The following is a 22315-nucleotide window of genomic DNA, read 5'->3' as shown; positions in this document are numbered from 1 at the left end:
ATCTCAAGTGCGGTAGAGTTTTTAATAAAGCCGAAAGCCTTAGATGCTAGTGCTTTAAGACTTTAGCTTTAGAATTTATTCTCTGGCTAAATTTATAATAATAATAATAATAATAATAATACCCTTAGGTTACCTTTTGGTTATTATATGTGGACAGACATAAAATAAAAAGACATTTTTAAATTGATTCCGAATCTATCGGTACGATAAAAAGTGCGTCTAAGTTAACTCCGGTGTATTACATACATCGGTGCAAATTGAACACTTACTAACGTGTAGTATAGGGTGTTCTTAGGATTAAAGTAACGTCCTCAACATTTATGTTACAAAGTAATTTTGTAGCTTCATATTCACTTCTGATTCTTCTTCATGCTGGGTAAACCGAAAGTGGTGATATTAGTAAATCAGGAGTAAACTTTAGGTTATTAGGCGACATTTTCTTAGTAGGCATAAGAAAAATTATCTGGGTCAACATTCAGCTAAGAGTCTCTAATTGGTCAGAAAAAATATAGAAATATATATATAAGATCAAAAGAAAAGCGTCTCATTTACTTTGTGAAGTATCCCAAGTGCATGGATTTTACATATAGGATGTCGATACATAGAAATGCAACAAAGTCGTTGCAACTTTCCATTCGCTATGAAATGAATACGTTTACATTAACAATAAATCTGATGTTTAAGCCCCAAGCCCAAGGGACTGAACCCTCACTCCCCTCGGCTTCTTCAGAATCACTTCCTGATTCGATTTAAGCTTGTCTGTCCGTCTGTCCGTTTTCTTTTGTTGCGTTTAACCTATAGATTGCAAGTTTTAGAGATATTTGAGCGAACATGGTTTAGCCCAAAGACCTATACTATTGGTTCCCAGATCTGAGCACTATTTCGACCACTTCCCATCTAATGCATTAATTTGTAAATTGAAAATGTACACCATTTCGCTTAACACAATGTAACGATTGGTAGGGTATTTAATGGCAGACCATGTTCCATAGTAATATTTTTATTTGTTTTAACGTCTGCGCATTCGTATACTTTTGGGCCCGTTATCGCAAACACCAACGAAAAGTAATAACGAACATAAACATATTGCGAATACATTTGGAAACTTATGTTATCGTTAATTTGCAAATTTGTTAGTGACTTGACTACTAGCAAACAAGGTGCAAAGATATCACCTTTTGCATTAGTGTTAGATTTCAGTAAAATTTCTCTTTAAAAATAATCGAAATAACTGACGTAATTTACAAATAGAAAACACGCTTGAAATTATAGTAGATTAGAATAGAAACGAGATTCTCTTTTAAATTTCCTCAAATTCATTCTCAATTGTTTTTTGTTTTTAATTTATTTTAAAAATGCATTTAATAAACGTATTTTAAGACTATTATAAAAGATCTATTAAACGTGACTTTCTGATTAAACCTAAGCCATCCTATTGCGTAACAGAAATTAACGAAACATATATTCAATGCAATAGAAAATGATAAGATTTTTCATTATTAAAGAGAGTAATGGATCCGTTCCGGCGCTTTTCACAAAAAACAACTGTTATTTTTGATAGCAAGTTTTTAAGTCCCAATCGTACAGCTTGAAACTTTCCGTCTACAACAAAATAGTACAACGATGCGCAAAATATCATTCACTGCATTTTTCGGACTATAAGACACATTTTTTTACATAGAAAAATGGGCTGAAGTTTTGGGTGCGTCTTACGTCCGAACGTGATATTAAAATAGTTTTTGAATAAATCGTCTCTAAATTTGAGATTTAAACAGTAGTTCAGATGAAAGCAATACGAACGGTGACATTAACGAGACAAGCGATAATACCGAGAGGGAAAAGAAGTGAATATTGTTAGTAGGAGTTATGTTAACAATAAATAGAAATTATGATCCGAAGGTAACATTAAAATATATATACAAAATCATCTTACAAATTTGAAGTGCGTCTTATCGTCCGGTACGCCTTACAGTCCAAAAAATACGAAGCAATCAATTAAGTAACAAATTAAAACGACCCTATGTGCACTTCACTAGCAAATGTTATTATACGACGTTATTAGCTTTGAAATTTGAAGTAAATCGGTCGAGAATTCAAAGCGCTAAGGCAGTACGATTATCACGAGAAAAACGCGTTTGAGATGAGCTTCAAATGCAAATAGTACCAGTCGCCCACAGAATTTTATAGATTTATCATTTTTGCATACATATCTGTGATATAATTTAAGATAATAAAATAAAGATTGTGAAGAGAGAGAAGAAGACTGAAGGATGGAAGGAGCCAAATTCCTAATTAGTTGATTTTTAATGGTCAGAATAGAAAGAAGGAAGAAAGTGACATTCGGCGTTGGCCGAATCCCGCATACCCGCCACTATTCTTTTCGTATTCTACTCTCCAAGTTTTTTTAGTTGACACCCATATCGTTGGTGTTATTAAGAAAAACTTAATCATTCTAGTATTAATCCCTTTTTGGACAGGTAATATTTCTTCATTTCTGTCTTCTAACTTTGATGATTTCTGATCAACGAGCAAAAATCCGAAAGTTTTTGTTAAAAAAAAAACGGGGTTGCGTTCAGTTTACGCTCCACTGCGTGCTTCTCTGCTCTGACCAATTTAGCTTATTCTAAATACCAAGCTGTATGGAGAACCTCCCATTTTTTTACCAAATTTGAAGTCGTTATTTGCGTTTTTGTTACCAGGAGGATGCCAACAACAAACACAACACAAACGCATGGACGGACATACATGCCTATATCAAATCAGAATTTCACGCTGATCAAGAATACATAGATTTTTTAATGTCTCTAAAACTTGCTTTTGAGTGTCACATACATTATGGAAAAAAAAATGAGTATGTCCCCATTTTACAGTGATGGGAATAAGAAGGCTTCAATTGGGTGGTTATTATTAAAATTGAGTGTAAGAAGCAGAAGTTATTTGTGACTATAAATTTTCGTTATCTAGGTAATGACAACTTTCTTAATATATAAAAAGCTATAGAAAAGATTATATTCAGTCCTTTGTCTGAGGCCGTTAAAAGCGAAAATTATCGAAAGGAAATAGGGCGAATGTCCATAACGAATGCAAAGAGAATTTCATTTTACAAGACTTCATTCGACGCGTTTGATTTTAGGAACAATTATCATTGAGGGGAGTATAGGACTCTACCAAAATCTTCCTTGATATAGGACTTAATGCCACCCACATTCGTCCCACGTGCTTCTACTAAAGCGTATCTATTGCTTAACAGCATATTGGTGACTGTCAATTGGAACAGACTTTTGAGCTCGATATTTGCTGCCTTTTTCTAAATCATAATTAGTAACCTCTGAAAAGACGAACGGACTTTTCTAGAACAATCACAAATGACCAGATCGACGAAATTTCCACAAATTGATTACTTTATTACTAAAGTAAGTAAAAAAGTGCATAAACTATATCCTCGATTCTATGAAATATTCATTAATAATGAGTGGATCGTATACGATGCGATAGCAGAGACAGGCGCCTGATGTGGAGAAAGAATTGTCCATAATGCATAGTTTTAATGCCGAAAAGATCTGTCGAACCTAACAAATTTTCTGTAGCCTGTTATGGCGGCATTCGATTTTTTGGGAATATCTATAACTTCGCCGATGTGACGGCATTCGTTCGCTAACGACTACAACCTTAAAATTTTCAAAAAATTTTTTAAATCCCTTTCATGTACTCTTTTGAATGTAACTAGATGTAGAAGCTTGTAACCTTGTATACTATACTATACTAATTTGTGATCAAGAAGAGAGTGTTGGGCGCACGGACATGACCAAAAGGCGCCCCTTATTCTCTATATATATGTACATACATATATCTTCTCTATACTCTATATATATATATATATATATATGTATGTATGTATACATGTGGGTTATGAATTCTTGATTTTGACAAACGGCAAACATCCGCTCAAAATCCGTTAGCAAATGAAGTTATATATTTTTATATAAATGGATATCGAAAGGAATGAAACGTCAGCTTCAGTAATGCAAAATAAACCATACCACACAGACGTTAATGACACGATCCTCTATGTAAATGAGTAATAATGCTTGTTTGTAGATAATAATAATAATAATAATAATAATAACAATAAGAATAATAAAAAGTCATAGAACTGACCATAACAATGTTTATATAAAGCAACAAATGCAAATTCATTAAAATCTTAAGTAAAGATAATAAATACTTACACATACACCTACACCTAAATATGTATATATATGTATATAAGTAACGTTCATAACTAAAAAACTATTTTTATAGCAATCGACGACGTATGGCGTTACACTAAATTTATTTTTTTTCTTGTAACAACGGCGATCCATATGCACATATGTATATTTCTGGGATTTAGATCCTCTTTCAAGATTAGACGGCTGAGACACATCCCGAATGTTCTTAGCAATGATCGTAAGAACTCACACGCCTATAATTGACAAAATGTTTTTTTTTTTTTTTTTTTGATTTGAGTTCATGACTATTGGCCCGGGCCGGGGGGGGGGACCCTAGAGAATACAATATTCTTCTGGCTATAACGTGATATTGATAACTTGAGATTACGATGACACACGCAAACAATATTTCTTACCTAATCTACACCTATAAGAAACAGAGAAAGAGAGCGAGAAAGGGAGGGAAGAAGAAACCAGAGAACGTGCTTTACTCCCGAAATGAAAATTATTTCAAATTTTCAATACATTGTATGCAACAATGTTGTGATTATCTGTTCAAAATAAAACAAAACAAAAACAAAATCCCTCACAACACAACATACTGTCACACACGATGATGTCTATATTATATGCATATGCCTTTGCAATTAGTTATATAGAAAAAAAAAGTATATATATATATATATATATATATATATATTTATATATACTTTTATATGACTCTCAGAGTTCATTCTCACACACAATATACTTTAGTTATCAATTTACGGCAAAAAAATATATTTAAGAAAAAAAAATCTGCAAAGAAAAAACGCAACAACAAATAATAAATAAACACAAAAAAAAAAAGCGGAGCATTAGTCGTTGCATACAAATTAACACATGTGTGTGTGATTATGTGTTTGTGTGTGAGTTGTTCGGTAGTTAATCGGTGTGTATGCCTCATCAACATCATTTATCATGAACACAATACGTAAACAGCGTAACGCACACATGCTCACCTGTTGATTTTTCAAGTTTTATTGGTGTATGGCACCAAAAAAAAAAAAAAAACAAAAAAAAAAACGAAAAAAACCGACCTTTTCTCTCGCAAGTCTTTACTTTTTGTTTTTTTCTTCTGGCAACTTTTTAAAGCTTTTTGTAACTGTTTCTTTTCTTTCTGTTTTTGGCAGTGTTTTTCAATCACGTTTACAAATAATAATTAGACCCCTTTTTAACGTTCTATTTATAATAGCGATAGGAATAAATTTCAATTTCGCTATACATTTTAAAAAGCGTAAGTACGCGTCAAGCACTTGTTGGCCGACTTAAGAAAAAAAAAATAAATAAATATATAAATAAATAAGTAAATAAAGAGGCAAATTAATTAAATTGTTTTTTTTTTTTGCATACACTTGTACGGGCGCCCCCATATGATGATGATGATGATGATGATGATGATGATGAACTCTGCTTGTTTGACTGACTAACTGACTGATTGACTGACTCGGTTGCTTTCTTACGGCTGCCTCTATTTGATTAACACCATGCAATCGCGTATTGTTACGTTACTCACATAAATTTCGACTAATTATTGAAAATCTTTGAACACAACAAAAAAGCTTAAAAACACTTATTTTGCACAATTCTTGATTTTGTATTCCTTTTTATTTTTCTTTAACCTTTTTCGTGTTCAATTCGTTATTTCATTTTATTTTTTTCATTCATTCGTCTGTTATTACTTTGCACTGCCAAGAATTATTCTAAACGAGCGAAAGAATAAATCAATGAGTGAGTCAGTGAGTGAGTGAATGAGTGAATGAGTGAATAATTTATTATACGCTCAGTAGAGTGTGTTTGAGTAAAACGGAAAGCTTTTTTAAGCTTTTTTTTGTTTGTTATTTCTGAAACAATTCAATTCTTTTGGTATAAGAAATTCTTACAATAGTTGGTTCAGTTTCAAATTTCAGCAGAATATTGGAATGCAAACTCTCTTGGCGGCCGTGAGAGTAGACGTATGGGCGATAAACGGTAATAAAAATATTACGGCCTTGTGATAAATTTATTTCTGGTCCAAGATCAAGATCAGCTGCAAGTCTTAAGTAATACGTGAAGAGGTCAGGTAGACTACATAGACGAGAGAATTTGGGTATTTATTAGTCTGAAGTTGCGCTCTTCATATGCATCAAACGAATGAATCAAATAAATATACGCACGTAGTGCTTGTGCGTACATATCTATTTAAGTGTAGCTTTCCGCATTCGAAACGTTTAAGATCAACACTTGATTATCGAAACATGCCTATGGGGCTTAGCTGAGGTCGTCGCAAGTCTCTTAACATTTAATTACTATAAGGGATTTTATCTAAGAGAAGCTATAAGAAATTGTCCCAACATCATCCGCTCGCTTTGAATCACAGTAAGGCTCATTTTTGCGGTTGACTAAGTCATTTAAAGTCATGGGGATTAGAGGTGGGTAACACCATCGCAAAAGAATTACGTTGGCTTGTTCATAACAAAGGCATGAAATTCATATCAAGCGATCAGGGGCCAAAGAAGTATTGCCTTCAATTCTTTGGACGTAGAAGAAGCTTTTAAGCCGGTGAGGCAAACAAAAGCAATAACGCGAAAGTCTTCGTGGCAATCACGACAACACATCTGATCTAGCGAAGTAAATTTGATTTCTAACCACGCCGTACAGGCGCACCTGCAATGGCTATGTCGTGGGAATCACATTATCTATTATTCGAAGCATTTCCACGGCTTTCATCAAGATTTGATTTTTTTAGGTTTAAGAAGATTGCATCAAACCGACATTTTACTCGTTTCCCATAATACTTGGGAACCACAAGCGGACGCGGAAGAGAATTTTCCATGCCCTGTGGAAAATAATTTCAGAAGCGATCTTCTATATTCGCTGAAAATTCTATTCGAGATTGTTTTTTCATCGATCAGTTGCTGGAACAACATGAAGAGTTGAATAGTTTTACTTATATGCCATTAAAGAAAATCAAATCAGGGCTAAGAAGTTCATTCAGATGCCACAATATGCTAAAATGACGCGCAAAGAGGTTAAGAGGTTAAGACTACAAACTGTTTGAACATGATAAAATATATGAGTCTAGTGGGGCTAACGAAAGTAATCCTGGCCAGAATGTTTATAGAAAAGAATTTATAGAAGAGCAAGAAGGAATTGACCAAACAAAGGCTACCGAGTTTTTGAACAGCGTGATAAGTTGAAATTTTATGCTTGTTTTTCGAAATCCTTTCATTTTCTGTAGGATTAATGAAGACAATCTGAGAGTGGGAGGGGGAGATGTGAGGGGTGGTATTTACTGAAATAAAAGTGTTAAACAAAAAGTAAAATAAGGGAAAATTTATTGGAATTGTAGAGTTTTTGAACAACATAATATAGTATTGAAATCTTCGCTTCATTTCCGAAATTGTTTCATTCTTTGCAAGATTAATAAAAATGATCGTAGGCATGAGATCAGCTAACGTGAAATCGAGATTTACTGAAACAAATGTAGTGAATAGCAAGGGAGAATTTACTAAAGGCTACGAAGTTTTTGAGCAACGTGACATTGCGTCAATAAATTAGCTCCAGAACAAACGCATTGAAACAACATGAATATAGCGTAACGTTGGGATTCGGGACTTTTTAAAAAAGCGTGACGTACTGAAGTATTCAGATTCAGTCTGATGCGTCCAGCCGTTATATTAACGACTAAATTCTTCTTATTCTGCACCGGATTATTTGTAATACCATTCAATAAAAGTAACTGAGCTACTTGCTCGAATTTGACGGTATCAAAGGTTCGTGCGAGGCTCGGCACACGCTTTGCTTGCGTTTTTTTTTTTTCTTTACTCAAAAATCTTTGTGAAAAATCATATATTACAATTTTTAAAGGGCAAAGGCATAAAGTAAGTAGGGTATAAGATATGAAAAAATGAAATGAAACACTTACTGTCATTAACATTCACATTCATGTCCATAAGATGTAAATCTTCATCGTTTAAAATGGAATTAATGAAACCATCTGTTGTGTGATTCATATCTGATGTGGCATTCTATAACGTATAGTTGTGAGTGTGGAAAGGCAAAAAAAAAAAAAAAAAAATGTATTAAATAAAATTGAATTTATCAGAAAAATATGCATTTCATAGTATTTACCGAATAATACAACATATCGTGTTCCATTTTGTAAGCACCAACATTACTAACACCACCAACAGCGCCTACACCGCTAATATCGGCATCGTGTGTTGAGTTAGTCAAATGCATGCTGGACGAAACGGCCGAACCCAAATTGTGGCCGTAGTGCGGTTGAGCCGAACACAATTCACCCAACGAAGCATTCGGATGTAATACAGTTGCATGATGATGATGATGGGGATGCGGTGGTGGTGGCGGGGGCGGTGGTGGATATTGAGCGTGCTGCGTAGCACTCTGATACGAATAATGATGCGTAGGATAATGCGAATACGGTGACATCTCGGAAACGCCACCAACAACCCCCATAGGATTGAAAAGGCTGGCAATATCCTGCAAACGTTGCTCCACAGAAACACCACGACTAAGAGGCATACGACTCTTTTTCAAGTAAAAGAAGAAGAAAGCAAAATGAATAATTGTTAAACGACGGAAACAATATTTAAGAAGTCGGCTGATTAATTTATTTTACGGATTATTGTGTGTTTTTAGGATCGACAAGACTCTCTTTAAACTTGAACAAAACAATGAACTAAAAAAGAGTAAAAAAAAAAAGTTCATAAACAAGTGATCAATCAAGCAAATATACATCTTTTTTGTTATTATAAAAAATGAAATCAAAAAAAAAAAAAACAACAAAAAACAACAAAAAACCGGCAACACATACGAGTTCATACAAGTAAGTGATGAATGAAGAGAACCCGATTCAAGAAGAAACTTGTAACACCACAAGTACATTCATTATCCAAAAACAACCATAATAATAAGAATAATAATAATAATAATAACAGCAATAACAACACGAAGCATAATGAAAACAATCTGAAAACCTTAACAATAATGCATCAAATCTGACGATTTGGGTTTTAGTTTGAAAATCACGAGCGAACGTGATTTTGACTGTGATTTTCTGATTTTGACGCTTAAAAACAACAAAATCTCCTTTTGTCAAAACTGTTAGCAATCCAGCGAAGATCGATCGAAATTAAATTGAAATAAATTCCTTACCATATAAGAAAACAAGAAAGAACAAAAAAAAAAAAAAAAAAGGAACAACATTGACAAGTGCTTTGGCACCATGGGCTGGCCGTTTATGCGTTCGCTCGCTGGGCTCATTTAAAGGATTGCAGTTGAGTTACTGACTTGTTTCGATCTTTGTTCATATTTCTTTCTTTTTTTTTTTGCAGCAATCCCGTCACTTTTAGTGTAAATGCATGCGCACAAACCTACACATGCACCTTTATATGCAGATTTATTAATCGGTGGTAACTGAAGGTAAGTAAGGTGCCGTCACAGCTAAGAGAAGAAATGTGATTTTACGAAAAGCTTAAGAAACAAAAACAAAAAAAAAAAAACCACATCGTGTCGATTTGATCGACAGCTTTTTGAATGCTGTTAAAACGTTTCAATTGATATGTTTAGCTTGACTTTTTTTTTTTTTCTTCCTTTTTTGTTCCCTTCTTTCATAAAGTTTCTTAAAATGTTTAAATGTTTTCTTACGCAAAACATATTTCGCTTCATTTTTTTCTTTTACCTTAGGTTGCTGCCAGAGGTCACAGCGGTGGTATGAGAAATGCAAGACATTTATAAATGCCGATCGGTAGGAAGATCTCTTGTATAGAAAGTTTTAAAGTACGCTTTGTTGGATAGTTTTAAACAAAACAAAAAAACGGTTAGATTCGTGGTCAGAACACGCAGGGAGGTGAGAGCGAATGGGAAATAAGTAAACTTAAGCTTCATATAAAATAAAATTTAAATTTAAATTCTCGGGAAGACAACGGCAAATTAAAAAGTGTACAAAAGGCCACACCCACAACAATGGAATGGGAAATTCTGCTGCTGTTGTACAACTTTCCGATAAAACTGTAATACGTGAAGTCAGATCAGCCGCCCGAATTTTCTGAGACGCACAAATATATGCGAACGGTACATAGTGTCTCTGTGTAAGTGAAGTTCGTTTAACCCGAAAGTAATGCACCTTCGAATTTAAACTAAGAAAGAGCATATGCCAAGCACACCGTCTAAGCAGTCCAGAATGCTTACCTTACGGTTTTTCTTTTCTCAGCGAGCACTATAGCCCGATGCTAGCTAACTAATTGCTTATCTTATTTGGGTCCTTCCAGCAAAGTCTTTTATGCATTGTACAAAACAAGCTTCATTTAGTTGCTTAATCAGATTCTAAATAAAGCAGTCCCTGCGGGAGATAAGAGGTAGCTTTCTTCCTTCCTTTAAATATTAGGGGACGTTTTAGAAAAAGGCTTAATTGAGGACGTTCAAATATTTCAACGGTTCAAAAGTTCAATGCAGAGCAGAAGACATGCAGATTAAAATTTGAAACTTGAAACTTCAAACGCATATTTCTGCACGCCGCGCACTTCGAGTTGAGCATATTACAAGTACAGCACTTTTAATTTTGATGCGATTGCCTCGAAATTGTATTGTTGTGAACAGCGGTAGGATATTTGATATAAATCAATATTCCTAGATTTCGAGATGGCCGATTTTCGAAGGACTCTTAAAAAAAAAATTCTTAGATTCTGGCTCATATTTTCACTTTTCTTGCTTTACTATTGTGACCTGTAGAGTAAATGGAAGGAGAGCTTTTCCTAGAATTGCAGGAACTTATGCACTGAACAGATAAAAACCAACGGTTTTTTTTTTTATTACTTATCTATTATCCTTGTCAGAATTGTAAGTTTCATTCTAATTTGTTTTTTCTATTCTTGTAACACGATGGCTGTGAGAAAGAAGAGAAGAAAAGAAAGAGATAGGGACGGAAATGGCGGCAGCCTAGTAGATTTGTGCTCAATCGATAATGCCTTTACCGACTAAGCACGCGCCATACATGTGAATCCAAAGAAAACACTTTAGGTTTGAATGCGCGGGCACTGACTTCGTAGTCGCGGCTCTCAGCTACTCAGCTGCTCAGGCAGATGGCTTTAAGAAGAAAACAGAAGTTTTCGTCTCGGGTGGGCTGCCGATCGGTAATCCCCATCATTTCAAGTATATACGATAAATGTCGTAGAAATCTTCGTTGACCGTAAACGTGAGGTTACAGTCGTAATAGCTATTAGTGAATTTCTGACTGAAGTAACAGTTATGTGTGGACCGGGACAACTGTGGAGGAGGGGTCAAGTTTGTTTATTTGCGGAATGCAAGTAAGTTTGTCGAACTTTTAATTGTAATTCTTGCGACTTTGACAATTTCACACACCAGAACGTACAAATTGTCTGCTGACCGAATGTATATACGACGTATATATATGTTATCAATTTTGCTCGTTTCAAAATAATTCCCCTGGGATATAATAGATTTGTGGCAGTGCTTGCTCCAATGCTCGAAGCAGTCCTGGTATGCGCTTTTTGACATGTCCTTGAACTCTTTCAGCGATTCTGTTTTTATCTGCTTACTTGTGGCAAAAAACCGACCTTTCATGGATTTTTTCAGTTTTGGAGCAAGCAAAAGTCGTGGGGGACCAAACGCAATAACTACGTTAGCTGACGCACGGTTACGGTGTCGTTTTCGCCGAAAAAATTACGAACAAGCAATGGTGGGCTGGCGCGTTGTTGTGGAGCAACATCGGTTACGTTTTATGACCACAACATCCGCAAAAATTACATGGCGTGAGCCAGACGATGATAGGCCAGTAATCGTAGCAACCTCGCTAATATGTATTCAACGATTCCCCATAACTGTTTGCTTCACTGCTTCAACGGTTTCTTCGCAAGTCAGAAAACTGTGGACCATAAAAACTTTCTCATGACAGCCAACGTTCTCCTTCTACGAGATAGAAAAAAAGTACATTGCCGCTCCGCAGCATTTCCGCTTAGAGCATTTAGTTTGGCGCGACAATCTTCTAAAATATTTACTTCACATCTACCTCAAGAGCAGTTTTCAATATATTTCTTATATTGCCTTTATATTGACTTATTATTGAAATCAGTAATTAGTGATCGGTGGAGACGAGGTATTTTTTCCATAGATATTTAAAAATCATATTTTTGCCCTAAATTTATGTTAATCAACCTTAGCGTGATTGGCATTAGTCATGGAATTAATTGTTACTTTATTATTTATTATTATTATTCTGGATTCTTTAATAAAAAAAATTGCTTTGATCCTCAATAAGTAGTTGAAGGTCAGCGAGGAGAGAGCGTCTTCAGCATAAAGGAATCGCACGATTAGAAATGCAATATTGAAAAATCACCTTTTATGGAAGCATTATATACACACGTCTAGATATGTTTATTATGCCTCACTTGTTACTGTTATTAAACGTTTGGCGAAATTTTCTCAAGTCTCTATAAAATTTCGGGACTATTAAGCATTTAAAAAGTGCATTCTGGATACGTTAGTTCAATAAAATTGCATAACTAAGCTGTTTTTGTTAAAACACTTCCTTCTGCTGATTAAGTGCTTAATTCAATTCAAACACATTTATGTATAGTTAATATTGACATTTTTAAGATTTTCTTGATCACATTCATTGCAGTTTCATTTTCATTATAAACGCCAAACACACTTTAATAGCAATAATAACCGACGGTTTCAAAAATGCAACGAACCAAATGACGAATGTCTCTACGAAAAACTTTATAAAATGTATTTGAAAGTGTTTGAATCTACAACGATCACTGCACTAAGATCTCCGCGAAACAACTAAACACAACAGAAAATGTTTAAATGTTAGTAACAATCACAAAGAAATAATATAATAAGAAAATGTACAGAAAACATCATTTTTGATGAACACGAGACTGACAAATTATTAAACAACGTATTCTTCTTGTTATTGCGGATTTTGTGATGTGATGAACGTTCGTGTTCGTTGCATGTATGATGCGAGCCAAAAGGAAGAGCAGAAACGATAGATGAGGTATTTTTCGTATATCTACATGAACAGCGTAAAGTAAAAGATTAACACACACACGCACACGCAACCATCGTGAAGGGAGTGAAGCAAAAATGAAGCAAACAAGAGTCGACTCGCAAATGCCCAGTGCACAATGTAACAATAATATTAACAATAATGACAGGACTCACAGAGCATTATTTTAGTTGTTACGATCCTTTCAAGAAGCTATAAGTGTACCCAATGTACATACACATTCGCACGCGAGAAATCTGTCAGATATTAGAGCCATATCTGTCATCATATTCCCCTAGGGAGAATTTCAGGAGAAGAAGTCTAACACTGCCTCAGAAATTTTTATTGCAAAATTCTTAAAATAGCTCCAAAAACTATATTATACTTTGATTTTAAATCGGTGTATGACACAAGTTGTATTTTGTGTCTTAGTTACCCCGGGCGCCCCTTTCGGCCTCTTTAGATTCTTCATTTACTGAATGAAATACGCCGTTCTTCGTAGTCAAATTAAAAGCATTTCACGTCATATTATTACACACACACGCAGGCATACTATAGCTAGGAAAAAGAATATTGACCACCTAGTATATAACCAAGATATACCTTTATTCAGCGGCTTCCATGAGCAATAGGACCGACCTATTCTCTTCTAAACTTGATCCGTGAAGACAAACAAAGCTCCTGAGGACCGTTTATCAGGAGACGGATGGGCAGATGTATATAAATCAAAAACCTACTCATGCATCTCTACATAGATATGCTTTTTCTTGCTGTACTTATAGCCAAAATTGAAGTTTTTAGTTTATGAAACTTGAAGCCGTCGAAGACAAGGCAACACTATACACACGAACCACTGCTTATCAAAAATTCAACATGAGACAATTTTACCTGTCGCTTAGGTTCAGAGTGTTACAAATAAAACGGAAAAGTTAACACACCCAATCGAAGAGATTGCAAGACTCGTACGTATTATACACTTGCACTCAACCAAACGTTATGGCCGGGCAAGTGTTTGTTTGTGTTTGCTAAACTGCTTTACAAGACACTGTATATGTACATGTTTCGTTGGGCTGAATTACATCAGTGTTTGTTAAATGATGGCAATGGTAGCGATGGTAGTGGTAGTATTTGCTAACTGTGGCTAATGGTTGAAGGGAAAAGGAAAGCAAATAAACTTAAGGTGTTAGAATGAGAAATTGATTGTTAACACAAAACCCGGAAAGTGAAAAGATGGTCGTGGTCTGGCATAAAAAAGGAAAAAATATTTAGCACCGATCTACGACAAAATATTTTAAGTTTTGAGAAGAAGACAATCGAAGACCTTACACACACATATATGTACAAATAGATAGGGATTAAATGAAGCACTTGTCATCTTTACAATCACTTGACGTATTAGAGTTTTGCTCAATGTTTGCCTTGGGGAAAATTATCTAAAATCTTTCATTTCTTCATTCATGAATAGAATGAATTCATACAATTGTAATAACAGAATATTCCACACCCCGTCAGTGGGTTTAATTATTATGCTATTGTTAATGATTATTATTTATGCAATTGAACAATTTAAACGCATACATGCGCGCACACACACAGTTAAACTCAAGTACACGGCCGTATACCCGGTGCTGTGGCTTTACTGCAATCTGCCTCCAGTGTTGCATGCGTGCTTTGCATTCGATTTTTTTTTACTTTTGTCTTAATTCATATTATGTCATATGTGCATGTATTTACTTTGACATGTTTGAAAAAAAATTATAGATGTTTTTTCCCTTAATTATTGTGGAGTGTGCAAAGTTTTTTTTTGCCTCAATTTATTTATTTTTTTTTAAGTATAAACTTGAACTTGAATTTTTTACAAAAATTTTCCAATCGAAAAAAAGTAAATTGAAAACGTTTACGCCCACCTAAAGTTACGCCACGCTATCTATTCTACTTTGTTCTCCCCGTTACCCAAAAGTTGCTGTATATTCAGTCGGTTATTTCGTTTGCAATCATTAGATATAAATGTCAAAGTTTAGTTATGAGTAAGGCGATGGGCGTGAAAATACGTTACTGGAAAGTAATGTATATCCTATTTAAGCTGCTTTAACCACAATATAACAGGCTATGTTATGTTGTATTTTTGAAGGAAGATTACCTCCAACATATTCCTAGAGGCTTGGTCAACAGAAAATACAAAGAAATGACCATAGATTTCTCGTGTATTAACAATCGTGTTCCTATTGGATAAATGACACGTTTCATTCCATTCCTTTCATTCTCGACATGATTAAGTAAAAATTTCACATTAGCGAAAGATTCGGTTGATTTGGGCATGAATAGAGAGAGAGTAATGACTCTGAGGCGTAGCAAAGGTCGGAGAAAAGTTTCGCTCCTTTAATGGCTAATAGAAGAAATGATTTCCTGCCATTTCCCCTTTAGGCTAAATTTATAATAGAAGAGCTAATAAATATATCAAGTCATGTCTAAACCAATTTTGAGACATGTAGCAGCTACTAACCATGAATCTAAAATAGATAGCAGAACGACTAATATCGAAAAGTGCTGAACCAATTTTGAGAGCAACAAGTACAGATTGCCATTACCATGGATAAAAATGGAACTATAATCTAACATCTATTTCTAAATCAAAGCAGAGAGCTAGTCGTGATGAGCCCAAGGCAGGCAGGAAACAAGAATCACTGTTTATATAAAGACATTCGGAAAAAATCGAGGCATCCATCATCCACTCGACTTACACGATACTCTGTTGGCACAATAAGGACAATGTGAGCTGCTATGCGCCGCTTTTTTCCTCGATACTGAATTCGACCACAGACAGAATCTACGTAATAAACGTTTTTCATTTCGCTATGGCTGACCCTTTCGAAGAAATTAAGGTTAGCAAAAAAATAAAACAAAATTCTTATACGGATATGGTATCTGTGTTAAGAGATTAACAATGAAAAAGATAAAAAAAAAAAATTAACAAACAATGGTGTTTTGCTTTCCAGTGTAATTGTTACTAAATATTGCTACTGACTGACGATATGATGTGTGTACGCATTTAGTCTTATACGCAGTTAAGCTGCAAATGTCATGTAAATGGGTGTCATTAAGAAGTACCTGTCAAAGTCACGAAGCCGCATAATGATTTCTTGCGGTATTTCTGAAATCATTTTACACACATGCGCACGGGTAAAAATGCACACAATAAGTGCTAAAACAAAAAGCCAAATGCCTACACACACGCACACATACGCATACACACAGGCATTGAAACACACTAAAGCAAAGACAAAAGAAAACTAAGAAATAAAAAAAACAAAAAACAAAAGAGAAGAGAAACAAAGCAAACAGTCATAAAGTCAGTAGCCAACGCATAAGTAATTATCCATGGAAAGGAGAAAGAAAAGAATTCATAAAACGCGATCTATACCAGAAGGCGAAGAAAGACAAAAAACCTACGACAATAAGATCTCTAAAATATGCTACAAATGAACGCATATACATACACACATGGCTTAAAACAAAAAGAAAGATTAAGAGAAGCACTTGCTGTGCTGGCTATACCCGATGCCGGTGCCGATGCGGTTAGTATCACATGTTACGCTGGATGAATGCTTATGACGATGATGAAAATCCTTTCAAGTGAAATCCTGTTTAATGCATGGACGGCAAAATCACAAAATTTAAGGACAGAGAAGTCGTGGGAGATTAAACCGTTTGATCTCTAAAATGTTTAGCTGGAAAATCCTTTAATGATTGTTGATCTTTACCTTTTTTCATATTTTTCTTAGAAAGTAAGTTTTTCTTAAAAAAAAAAAAAAAAAAGATTCCGTTAACTGCAATGGCGAAAAAAGGTGAAGGATATTACTAGAGAAATGTATTTATTTGATATAAGCATAGGAAGGAAGCCAAGTTAAGCAAGCAAAGGCGCCAGCCATTCAAGCTCCAAAAGAATGTTTTTTTTTTTTTTTTTTTTGTTAATTTATCACAACCAACAATAAGTGTGACTGCAAAAAAAAATTCATTCATATTTTCTTAGCAGCAGAGCAAATGTGTAACGCTTAAGGCTATACTTAGGTTGGAATTTCCTTAAAGAACGTCAGGTATAATCTCACAGAGTTCACATGATTTTCGTCTGGCTTTCACAAGAGGAAGAACATTGGCATTTTTACTATAATTGTTTAACTTCCCTTTGCACCTGATGCAACGGTGGGCTGTGTTTTTGCTCGGCTGGTCGGTCGGTGCATTCATTCATTCATTCACTAAGTTCGTCTACCAGCCACTGTCTGTTAATGTGTTTGTGTGTAATTAAATCTCAATTTAGTTTTTTTTTTCCTTTTTTGCATTTAAAGAAAAACCCTTTAGATTACCCAGTACAGGCTGGCTTACGTTGCCGGTCATACGTAATCTGGTGTTTGGTTTTTATAATAATAATAATAATAATAATAATAATAAAGAAACAAAAAATTCATTTATATTTTATTTCATTCAATTTTTACTGCCAGTTTGTCCGTCTGTCCTTTCATCTCTTATTCCTATTTAAGAGGGAAACGTTACGTTTTTCTTTTCTTTTTTTTTTTTTTTTTTGTTTTCTACGTTATGTTGGTTGCAGTGTAATTTACGTTTTTATTAAACAGAAGAAACTTTTAATAATTAAACGTGTTTTTGTTTTTCTTGACGTTTTGCAGTTGTTGCTGTTTTCTGTTGTTTATTTTGCAACATTTAATGAAAGCGATTCAATTAATGTGTATATTAACACTAATGATTTTATTATTCACCGCACAGTACAGAGTGTATGATTAGTTTTTTATTTATTTTTTAATCTTTTTTTAAATAAAAAAAGCAAAAAAAACAACTAAATATAAATTATGAGAATTCCAGGAAAAAATGTATGAAAAGATTTATTATATATATATATTTTTTTTTCTCGCGCAGTAAATTAAATGTTGTATAGCAGCAAATTTGTAATTTGTTGTTTAATTATTTCGAAAGGGTTACGGCCGTCTTCAGAAACAGTAGCGCTTCCAAATGACAGGCAAAATCTAATTAGTTATTAATACATATGCGATGGATATATATTTGTAATATATGAATACACCTCTATTAACCGTCTCTAAGCGTTTGTTGAATACTTTTTAAACTTTATGCATGTTATAAGAATGTGTTGAGAAATTGATATTTTATCTGTGAAAGGAACCCTTCACACATTAGCCATTAGTGTTAAAAAGATTAGCAAGTCAAAGATGCGATTTCCTCTATTCATAGATAGCCTCAACAAAGCATTTGCCATTCTCGGTCCGCACCTCTTTTTTTCAATTTTCCGAAAAAATCTTCTAAATAATGCGCACGAGTCTAACGATGTGTTTGTCACGACAAATATGAGAATAAACGCAAGCTTTCCATTTGATTCCCTTGTTAGGCTATGAAGCTTCAACTGCTTAAACTTCTTTCTAAACACCCATGGTAAATGTTTGTGATATATAGTTGAATCGAGTACTGCTTATAGTTTTTACACTTTCTACTTTCAATACAATGTAATGGGCGGTGCATGCCCATTTTTAAATGAAATTTTTAAAGATACTCTTGTCTCAGTTTAATTTCCATATCAAGGGCTAGCGCTTGAATATTTTCATGACAGACGGAGAGACGGACCGACGGACGTGACTAGATCTATTAAGAAATTTTGAGTAAACAGGCAAGGCAAACGCATACAATGCTCAATGCAGAAACATTAAGGCGCAGCATTTTCACTCGTCACAAATGCTACCGCATCTACTACCTACTATAAGAATAAGAAGATTGTGGTCTTACTGCAACCAATTAATTGCTAGAAACGCAGGAACTTCTACTTTAAGGAAATTTGATTACATAGCAACAACCGCCGCCAATTTCTAACAACAGATTTGTGCCGAAAAACCTTTCACAGCTAAAATATAAAATCAATCTTAAAAAAGGAAAGATATACATACATCAATGCAATCAAACGTCGGAGCATAAATATGAAAAAATCGAGATCAATAAATTTAACTCGTAAACGTACCAAGTCGATGTAATATTTCATGATAAGAACGGCATTAAGTTTTGCTTAAGTAAAACAACAACATGCGTGGCGAATACGATAATTGGGAAAGAAAATATTTGAGGCATTGTTCACTGCACTGTTCAAGTATTGAGTACTGCTAAAGGCAACAACAACACAAAAGACTTGGGGGGGAGAAGCGATAAATGGCGTTTAAAGAAACGAATAAAGCAACAAATGTTTCTTAAAAAAAAGCTATAAGATCCGATCAAGATAAGAAGAAGAAGTACAAGGTTATTGTTTTCGATTTTTTTGTTTTTTTTTTATGGATTTATGGATACTTACTTGATGGTGACCATGATGGAAACCGCCCGTCGATGACGGTTGCCGATGGAATGCACTATTTACGCCGCCATAATTTTGTGATCCCGTCGTGCCAGTTGCACGATGGTGATGATGATGATGGTGGTGGTGATGTGGGTGATGAGCGTGCGGATGCGGATGGTGATGCGGTGCAAACGGTGCAGACGAATGTAACATCATATCCAGATCGGCTAGTTCCTCTTTTGCTTCGTCATCTAAATCAAACAATGGCGATGGCAATGAATCGACTTCAGACTGTGTTAGATCGTCGTCGTCGTCGTCGTCGTCGTCGCCGTCCTGTTCAACTTTGCCTTTGTTCTTAGTGCTTGCTTCACTTTCTGTTTTATTATTGTTGTTTTTCTTATCTTTTTGGCTGACTTCAATACTTTTTTCCTTTTTCACATCAACTTCACTTTTAATCGTTTTCAGTGTTGTTGTTGTTGTTGTTGTCGATTTAAACGCGGAATTATTATTGTTGCCGGTTAACTCATCACTATGCTGCTCAACATCTCTTTCAGATTTCAATTTTATAGAATTTTGATTATTAACGATGGCAGCGGCTGCAGCTGAAGTGCTGGCACCGTTGCTACTTTCGTTAATCTATATACAAAGAAAGAAAAATTATTAAACACAATAAATTCGAAGGTTTTTTCTAGACTAGCAAAAAAAAAATGAATAAATAAATAAATAATATATAATTGACTTACCTCACCGGTTTCTCCGGCCAATTCGGCAAATTGTATAACGTCGTTAAGTATCTCGTCCAAAGGCAATCGTATATATTCACCTGAAAAATAAAGAAAATTTAAAATTACTCGAGATGTATCTCGGTCCACGTTATAAAAGAGGAGCTGCTTATCGATTGCGTTGCGTAGACTTGATAAGAGGAGTTGGAATTGCAAGCAAAATAGAAGAGAACTACAAGGAACTGGATTAATATGCACTTGTTGATGTAGTTAGATCATCGCTAAAGAAAGTTTATCACGTTGGCAGAAATTTCGATTGAATCTGTAAACATCAAGAAATAGAATTCTGGTTTCCCTGGGAAGCCGGAAGGGAGGAGATGGTTTTAATAAAAAAATAGAAGCTTAAAGCTTTGAAAGTAAAACACATTCCAAACTTGGACAGGTACTTGCACTTTACTATAAAGCGAATCTTTCTCGAAACCCTTTTGTTAGTGGCAGGCATGTTCGCCTGTCTAATCTTGGACGATCTGACTTTGAAACAAATAAGTGATTTTTTGCTTTTTCTTAACTACTATGAGAACATTTATGGCCGAGAAGTGTCTTCTCTTTCCTAACCTGAGCAGAGATTCGCATGGCTTAATTCTTCCAACACCCTCAAAACACCTCTCAAAATTTCTACGATATTCAAAGTAAATCACATTCACCTGAAATCGAGTTCCTGACATCCAATCCTTCTTCTCTCTCTATTGCTTTGACTAACCTAAGCAGTCACACTCACACTCGTGCATATGCATACCTACCGTGTTATAATTATTGCTTTGTAATATAAAGACCAAATAAATCAAATTTATGACTTTTTTGCTTTATTCTCGCGTACTTGCATCTGCTGCATTATGCATAAGCAAAGCAAAGAGCAAGCAAAACATGATTATGTGCAAACGCGATTATGCGAACTATCGTTAGATTGTTAGTCTAATGGTAACTACTAGTTGATCTTAATCTAACGGGAATGCAAAGAAATCTAAAATCAAGTTTAATTTCCTAAATCAAGTGTAATTGTACACTCGCTAGTACTAGATATGCGCACAACTGGTCTCTTGACGTTGCGCGGACGCGTAGACTGTGAACATTTTATAAATTTCTCATCATTACTACGGCGAGAATAGAAAAAGTGAAATAAAGACAGACCTCAGGGGAGTGATCAATAAAAATATAATTCTTAAATATTTACAAACATTCAAACATATTTACAATAAATATATATTGATCGAAGAAGAATAGAGAATAATTACAATATTCTTCGCCGTCAGTTTATAAAGTATTAGGTTTGAGGAAAAGTTTTGCTTTCAGTTTTTTATGAAATGTAAATCATATTATCGAACGTTAACACAATATTTAATATGATTTCATGATTTTTATTAAGCAGACAACAACTGTCCTAGTGTTTAAGGCCGGGAGAGTCCTTAGGTAGGCGACTGGGAGCAATGCAAGCTTTCATGGCATCACTTTATTATAGTATGCAAACCGGGATACGATTACCTTCCGACTGCTAATATTAGCATAGCTTGTTATCAAAATATCCTTAATACACAATGGGACACATGTGTACACAGATCACTTGCGCTTACCTCAGGAAATTATAATACAATGCAATGCTAACAAGGTTTTCATCAATGGGACTTTAATATGCATATGCACAGGCCGCTTATCTCGGCTGGTAATAATGGATTGATTAGGGAAGACCCGCACTTTCCCTCATCCCTTTACAAATAAAGCAACTTTGCGTTTTGAGTAGTCGCTCCACTCTAGAATCTAGCAATCGAGTTTTTTGAGATAGCTTCGTATGATACCTAAAATATATACTGATGCTGAACATATCCTTATAAAGAGGCATGACTCGCTACATTGATCGCTTTCCCCGTATCATTCTTTCGCCGTTAAGCGAAACTTGGTAGTTGTCTTCGATTTCCAGAATAGTAGAGAACCT

General features: G+C 34.7%; 1 protein-coding gene and 1 long non-coding RNA gene across 7 annotated transcripts in view; one reads left to right on the top strand and one right to left on the bottom strand.

Moving 5' to 3' along the window:
• Window positions 1-22315, bottom strand: part of LOC119640103 (segmentation protein cap'n'collar) — a 90854-nt gene that overhangs the window by 9427 nt on the left and 59112 nt on the right. For all 5 annotated transcript variants that reach the window (XM_038037927.1, XM_038037925.1, XM_038037924.1 and 2 more), the window contains 4 exons: window positions 20350-20429; window positions 19625-20242; window positions 8364-8783; window positions 8158-8260 (listed from right to left, as the gene is read on the bottom strand). In XM_038037927.1, coding sequence (XP_037893855.1) covers window positions 8158-8260; window positions 8364-8783; window positions 19625-20242; window positions 20350-20429 — 1221 coding nt within the window. The remainder of the gene's footprint in view (window positions 1-8157; window positions 8261-8363; window positions 8784-19624; window positions 20243-20349; window positions 20430-22315) is intronic.
• LOC119640104 lies at window positions 9285-12878 on the top strand. 2 transcript variants are annotated; one of them, XR_005247606.1, is made up of 3 exons: window positions 9285-9531; window positions 9590-9677; window positions 9942-12878. It is a non-coding gene; the product is annotated as an uncharacterized LOC119640104 (long non-coding RNA). The 2 variants fall into 2 exon arrangements; XR_005247605.1 differs by having other exon boundaries at window positions 9285-9677; window positions 9942-10104; window positions 10177-12878.

This window comes from Glossina fuscipes, unplaced genomic scaffold, assembly GCF_014805625.2.
Source record: "Glossina fuscipes isolate IAEA_lab_2018 unplaced genomic scaffold, Yale_Gfus_2 115, whole genome shotgun sequence".
NCBI lineage: Eukaryota > Metazoa > Arthropoda > Insecta > Diptera > Glossinidae > Glossina > Glossina fuscipes.
Note: the sequence above shows the minus strand (reverse complement) of the source record. Positions and strands in the feature narration are given on the sequence as shown.